Source organism: Phaethon lepturus, unplaced genomic scaffold, assembly GCF_000687285.1.
Source record: "Phaethon lepturus isolate BGI_N335 unplaced genomic scaffold, ASM68728v1 Scaffold19412, whole genome shotgun sequence".
NCBI lineage: Eukaryota > Metazoa > Chordata > Aves > Phaethontiformes > Phaethontidae > Phaethon > Phaethon lepturus.
In genome coordinates, this window is record NW_010525764.1 from 1 (window position 1) to 7,579 (window position 7,579).

Genomic DNA, 7,579 nt, shown 5'->3' on the forward strand with positions numbered 1-7,579 from the left:
CCAGGTCCCTCTGGATGGCATCATGTCCCTCGGGTGTGCAACCATACCACTCAGTCTGGTGTCATCTGCAAACCTGCTGAAGGTGCACTCGATTCCACTGTCTCTGTCATTGACGAAGATATTAAAGAGTAATGGTCCCAGCATGGACCCATGAGGGACTCCACTCGTCACTGATCTCCATCTGGACATTGAGTCATTGACCACTACCCTCTGGATGCGACCGTCCAACCAATTCCTCATCCACCCAACAGTCCACCCATCAAATCCATCTCTCTCCAATTTAGAGAGAAGGATGTTGTGGGGGATCACATCAAAGGCCATACAGAAGTCCAGACAGACAACATCCGAAGTCCTCCCATGCATGTCAGCCCACATCTTGGGATCAGCATACTCCACTCACCTGATGCAGAAAGACTGCTTTTTGGTCATGTGCACATTCATAGAAATAAGGGAGGGAGATGCAAAGGCTTCAGAAACGCAAGAGGCTGGAGCAGGCTGCCAAAAGCATTCTGCCAGCCAGAAGTCCATTCCCATCTCACCTCGAAGCATTTACACAGAAGGGACTCCAGGGAACATCCTGGAAAGCATCTGACATTTCCAACAGACAGCATTCAGGGTGTAGACCAGAGCAGGTCACCCTGGCACTAAGGAATTAAGAAATACAATCTAGGTTCAACTGATGCCCAAAAGCTGTTACTGTCATTTGGAGGGGAAAGCCAACTCCAACAGGATTAAATTGTCCCCATGCCAAGTCTTTCAGTGATAACATGTTGTTACACTGAGAAGCAAATACAAATTGTCACAGCTCTCACCTTCTCCTCATGCGAGGGGGTGACCTGCGCCACATCGGTGGTGGTGGCAGCATCCTCCTGGGTGGGCTAAAGCGTCTGGGAGGCGGCCTAGGTCGTGGTGCCAGCACAGCTGTGGCAGTGATCTCCTGACCATCAATCTGGCCTTTTTCGGGAATCACAGAAACAGGAAAAAGTAAGTATTTTCCAACACTAACATCTACACATCATAGAAGCTTTGGGTTGGAAGGGGTCTTTACAGTCATCTAGTCCAACCCCCAACCACAATACTGCAACTCACAGCTTTGTCACAAGCAACTGAAGCATGAATCAGCCTACACTCCTATTGCTACCACCTGCTCAGGGATCATTTTGACAGTCCACATACATACTAGACTTCTTAATCTAATCCCATCAAACTGCAGTTCAGATGTTAGCCTGGAAAGATTTTCACAGAAACTTAGATAATTTTATTACTGTCTGTTTTGCAAAAAATAATTTTTAGTAGTTCTGTGATTTTTTTGCACCTGTCCTGAACCACACAAAAGCCAAAGCCATCTGGACTGAAAACAGTATTTCAGATCAGTTCCCCAAAGGCTTCCCCATCACTTCTAAGTCACTTTCAGATCAGACTCATCTGCTCCAATGATTTTTAAAAGCACCCAGCCTCCTTGCAACATTTGATACCTACCTCCATCCATGTGCTTCAGGGCTTTCTCAGCATCGTCTGGGTTCTCAAACTCCACATAAGCATAACCTTTAGAGAGGTGCGGGTTTAGTCTGTCAACTGGCATGTCAATCATTTTAATCTTCCCATAAGTGGAAAAAATTTCCATGATGTGATCCTGCAGAGAAAGAGCAAGTCTTAAGGATATAGACCACACTTAGTGACCAGGCCTGGCTGGTGGAGAGCAGTAAATCCAAGCCGTACACAGCACTAGATTAGCTTTTTAAATCAATGCTGTGACCAGGAAGAGCCATATTTCATTGGCCAGATGTGGAAAGGATTACCACTGCTTTCTCTATTGCTGTCTATTCAGTTCCTCCTCCAATTGTTCCAAACCTTCAGTTCTAGCAGCATTACTGCTGCATGTCAACATTGGCTACAAAAATACAACTACTGTAAAAATCCTGTTGGGGACCTGAAAAAGGAACTTAGCCCCTTCAGCTGACAACTCTTAAGGTGCAACTGTTAATATTAAAAAAAAAAAAAAACCACACCACAAAAAAACATACACATAATTTTTTCAGCACCCTAAACCTTTTACCTCTGAAGACCTTTAAATTACATTCTAGCAAAGACAACTCAAGCCAGCTCAGCTCTCCTTGGATCCTTTATCAAGAACCGTCAGATATCCTTAATGCCTCCAAGGTAATTTCAACTATTGTCGCAAATTCTACAGTTTTCTTCCTAGTAAGGCAAGATACAAGGTCTGTGATACTGACAAAGCAGACAGATCTCTTAAGCACTACACAGTCTCAAACACCTGCACTGTATTTGACGCTATAAAATCCTACCAAAATTTTCCTCACTGATAATTTGGACACAAAGCATGAATTTCCAACAGCAACACCTTGGCAGCACTCTAGCAACACAAAAGTTTTTGAGAGCTTTAAAAGAGCCACTTGCATTCCCTCACAGAAGATAGGCAAGCTTGCTATTACAGGGGAGCATGCCATTACCTTGGTCACGTTTCTAGTGAGCCTTCCAACATGCACTTTAGTAGGTCTGGGTGATGGGCTCCGCCTCTTCCGCTCCTTTTCATCTCTCTTGGGTGGCTTGGACCTGATTTTGACAACAGAAAATGTTCAGAGTTTTCAGGGAACATGCGAGACAAACCAAGAAACCAGTCATTATCACATGATAAAAAATACCATTTTTCTTGGGAGAGCATCTTCTTTCTTAAGTTACAGGTTAAGAAGTGCTGGGGTGGTGGTGAGGGTGTTCCACTCAGAAACACCTCAGGACTTGCATTTGCCTTGTCTGCTTTTGCTTTAGAACCTATTGGAATTTGGGAGCCTTTTGTTACGAGTTTTCAACTTTACTGCAACTAGGGTAACAAACATGAAATTTAGCAAACATTTCTATAAAGTTGTTGGCCACAGCTAAAGAATTTCCCAGTTGCTAAAACAAAAAACATTCTTTGTCTCAACAATTAAAGAGGCAAAATGAGGACATGAACACCAAAGCATGCCACAACCAGGAAAATTAATGGATCCAATGATTTGTGTTTCTGTATCTTCTGTTCACTACAGAGGTCCAGAAATGTCACGGTTAAAAAAAAACTACTGAAGTAGTTGCAATCACAATTTCTTTGTAGTTAAAAAAACAAAAAACAAAAAACAAACAAACCTGGAATGTAATTTTAACCTGTAAAAAACTCAGTCTGCACTTTTACATACTGCATTGCAAAACTCACATTTATACTTCTTCCTAATCTTACTGTCCATAAATTGAGGGGTGTACTAAAAAAAGCCACACTGGCTTGTAATACTTCAGTAGATTCGCTCAGCCTTCAGCACCTTACCTACTGAATTATCCAAAGGAAAAACTGTATGGACATTATTGATTCCTACCCTTACAGTAAAATGCTTCCTTTGCCCCCCTCCCATTTTTTTTTTTAATGCATACGAATATACATATACACATGCATACACATATACACCATTTTCAGCCCTTACTTTTCTGTTAGCCTTTGATGTAATTTACAGGAACCAAAGAGCTTTACTCTCATCTAGGGCCCATATATTCCCACACTATTGGGGAACCGTTGATTAAAACTGCCTCTACAAAATATAGTATGTAGAAATCACTCTTTAAAATGAGGTTCTAATCTCTTTTCCTGTAAGGCATATGTTTTGATTGCAAGCAAAAGCAGCACACCCATTCTAACAAAATCCAGATCTCCAAGTTACGGAGAGAGAAAATGGTCCTCAGGAAAAAAAATCTATTCTGATCACAATCTTGTGTTCTGCATGGAAATTAACCTGCCATCTGGTGATCCCTAGAAGAAAAATAAACCTCACTTGGAGCGGGAGCGTCTCCTGTTGTCATGTCTCCGTCGAGATGGACTTGGAGATCCAGAGGAGCTGCTGGAACTGGAACTGCGTGAGGTGCTGGAGCTCCCAGAGCGGCTTGAGGCAGAAGAGGAGCTAGAGCCACTGCTAGAACCAGTGCTGGAACTGGACCCTGAACTGGAAGTTGAGCTGGAACGGGATCTGTTTGGGGGGCAGGGGTGGGAAATAAAAATGAGTAGAGTACCCAGAAAAAGAATGGCTGAAAAACTTCTGGTAACTATGGAGAGAGCAACTGTGAGTTAGCACAATGAAAACTGATGCTCCATAGCTCACTAGGCAGCCAAAGGAAATTCATACCTAAAAAATAAACCCCTTAAGTTAGACAAAACTGCATTGCGACTAACACAATGCAAGCTTTCAAGAAGTCCGTGACACAGGGAACAAAACCTACCAGAAATCAAGCTGGTGGTTTCTGAAAACACTGTAATTTGTTACTACCTGTAAAAGTAACTACCTGGTACTGCTGCTCCCGCTGGAAGCACTGCGTCTTTTGCGCGTCTTGTCTCGACCACGATCCTTTTCACCTGATTCCTTAGTGGCTGCTTTATCCTTGGACCGGTCCTTTGATTTATCTTCAGACCTATCCTTGCGCTTGGTTGGTGAGGGAGCCCTTCAAGAACAAGTTGCAGAAGATGCTGTTTAATATAGAAAAACACAAACAAAAAACCCACACCCAAACAAAGAACAGAACATCAACACACAACATTGAACTTTAAATGTAACTCAAGATCATCGTAACTGCAGAATTAAAGCATTAGGCAAGTTTGGACTTTTTAGAAAAAGGAAAATATTTTGCATTACAGAGCAGTTTTGAGGCAGACAGCTATAGCATACAGAAATTCTCACATACAGAAATTCACGCAGAAAGAGGTACATTTCCAATTCCTCACCCTCACTGAGAGCGCCCTAGTATCCTCTAACATCCCCAGTTTTGTTAAGCCTAGAAAATTCGGACAGAATGATTACCTAGTGTTGGATTTTTTATTATTTTCTTTGAGTCCTAGCAAACTCTTCTTTTTCAATCCTGATAACTCCATTTCCCCTTCGGAGGCGTCCAAAGCAGCACCGAATGGGCCTCACTTATCTCAAATCTCACTTCTAACTCCTTGATTCTGAGAATCGATCCCTAATCGAGTGCAATAAACTCCAAAGAACAGCCTAGTGACAAGATAAAAGGGTTTAGAAACAAGAAATTAACAGATAGGCATAAAACAACAAACCTGCTTTGCAACAATGGCAGCACACTGGGCATCAACCGACTTCTACAGAGTACTTCATTTACACATACTGGCACATAGCTGTTAACAGCCAACCTCTGTGCTGCCTCACACTGGCACCGTGTGCCTCATGTAAAAGTCTGCATCCATGTTTAAAGCTATCATTTTGACATTCACAGAAGTACAAAGGACCTTAATTATCCAACCAAAAAAATGGCAGACAGAGGACATCCATTTTCTCTGCAAGATGTACACGCAGCTCATGCCTCTTGACAACGAGAGCCTCGTCTCCAGAGGAGTAAGCACTGGTTTCCTCCAAAGCCAGTTTGTGCCATTAGCGTGTATTTGTCAGGAAGAAAGGGTTGTTGAGAACAAAACCTCCCACTGAATTATGGCTGCTTTCAGCCTTAACAAGCTGCTTCCAAAGCTCTGTCAGCCTTGGAGAGGCCAGATTAAAGGGCCCAGTTTGCGGCACTGCTGCAACAGCAGATTCTACTTTAACTTCTTAGCAGAAAGTCTAAACCAGATTCTGACCTCATCTAGCCCCAATCAGTTCCCTCTTTACTCTAGACCCAAAAGGAGACAAATTTAACACCCCACTATTTAACACTGAAATACTGGGCATTAGTTGAATTCCAGAGGTTTCCGAAGAGAGGGCTGCATCCATCACATATTCCACCATGTCTAAACACGTTGTTGCATTTTGGCTATTCCACAAGGTTTGTTTAACAGCTGCATTACAAAGCTGCCTCCGACACATGTTTTAATAACCACTAAAAGAGCGTGGCAGATTCGATTTGCTGTAACACCCATTACCTACCTATGAATGAAACATTCAGGAAATGGAAGAGTGGGTACAAGCATGTCTGAACAGCCAGGCTTATCTGAAGTGGTACTGAATATTCACAGTACTGCATGATGTTGGAAACCTCTCTGACTCCGCATGCATCACAGGCAAACTTAGTGACAAGAAAAAAACACCTCTCCAGCTCACTGCATCCAACAGCTTTGCTGCTTCTACACTTCTGGTGTAGATTCTGGTAAGGAATTACTTTATTCTCTAAATTGCAATTAAATTTATGTTTGGGAAGAGATCACTTCTGAACAGCTGAACTCACTTTCCTCATTTTCAGCTTCACAGCTTTCCCTAATACAACAACTCCAAAAAGCAACACAAATGAACATTTGCAAACCCAGCGCTCTGCAGATCCAGAAGTCAAGAAGCACCCATGCCTTTTTGCATGGAGAACAGGAAACCCACAACATAAATGTGACACTGGCAGGGCTCGCTGGGAGAGGCAATGTCTTCTCTAACACAAGTGGCGGTAAGAACTCAGTCCATGGATTGTTCCATAGGTGCTGCAAAAGTGACTAAGAAAAGCAAACCAGTGTATGTTTTTCTAACCAGCGCTATGCCTCTAGTGCAAAGTGCAAGGGGCCTGCAGTTCAAAAACTAAAACCACCACATGAGTCCAGCCAGCTCACTTGATAGCTGGCTCCAGTTTTGCCCCTACTGGAAGAGAGGGCATCCAGATGAAGACCAGCACACGCTTTGCCTGCTGCTGGAGTAGTGGGTAATACTCAGTTAAACAGCTACCACTCTGGCACCACTCCTCAGGACAGGCAATTACCAGACAATTAACCACATGATGTTTATACATTCAGCAAAATTCCACATGATGGTACCTGAAGCATTTAAACAGCCTCCAAACTAACCAGTGTTTTCTCTCCATCAAAATACATGTAACTTTCTCAAGAATGCCACTTGTCTAGCTTACTTCAGTTGGAAACCCCAGCCTAAGAGACACAGCCTGTGGGCACTTTCACCTCCATGTATTCAGATATGCACTAGAAGAGGTGGAAAAATAAAGTCATGGTCTTCACACAAGGGTGTAAACAATGCATTTCTAAGTGACATGCTTATTTCCTACAATCAAGAATACTCTCAATCCAAAACAAGTCAATGTTTTTGCAGCACCCACCCCAAACGGGAAAGTCTAAGAGCAATCTACAGAGGCCAAACATTCATTTCACACACACACACCTCTCTGCTTTAAAGAGTTGATTTGCACTCTTAGAGAGCTGCAATTCTGTGGCAGAGGAAGCAAACCCAGCTCTCCCCCGGACTTCCTGCACGACTACAGGAAAGTCCTTTAATGGCAGTTTGCTTCAGATCCTCATTTGCAAAATGGGGAAAAGATTTCCTCGTGTGAGGAGAGGGTTCAAGGCTCGGCAGTTCTTTGCAAAGTTACGGCCGCTCGCCCAAGCTAACTACAGCGAGCAGGGCCGGAGGAGCGCAGGGGCAGCCAGCTCCGCGTCCCGGTTCGCACGCCATGGGGTACGTTACGGCGCCGGGCGGACCGAGGGCTTGTCGCTGCTGACCGCACCGTGCGTGTTGCCATACTATGAGCGAAGCCAAGGCGCGGGCTGAGGAACAGGGAGAGAAAAGCACAGACCAAGCACAGAGTCGGTTCAGAGCAGAGCCCGCACCCCGGG

General features: G+C 43.8%; 1 protein-coding gene across 1 annotated transcript; it reads right to left on the reverse strand.

The window, feature by feature from the left end:
* Positions 1-812: 812 nt before the first annotated feature.
* RNPS1 (RNA binding protein S1, serine-rich domain) lies at positions 813-4,903 on the reverse strand (the record flags this gene model as incomplete). The annotated part of the gene is made up of 6 exons (XM_010282864.1): positions 4,833-4,903; positions 4,321-4,476; positions 3,816-4,007; positions 2,472-2,574; positions 1,480-1,633; positions 813-954 (listed from the first exon to the last, which is right to left on the reverse strand). Coding segments are annotated over exons 1-6 (818 nt in total), but the record flags the coding sequence as incomplete, so codon positions are not given.
* Positions 4,904-7,579: the final 2,676 nt, after the last annotated feature.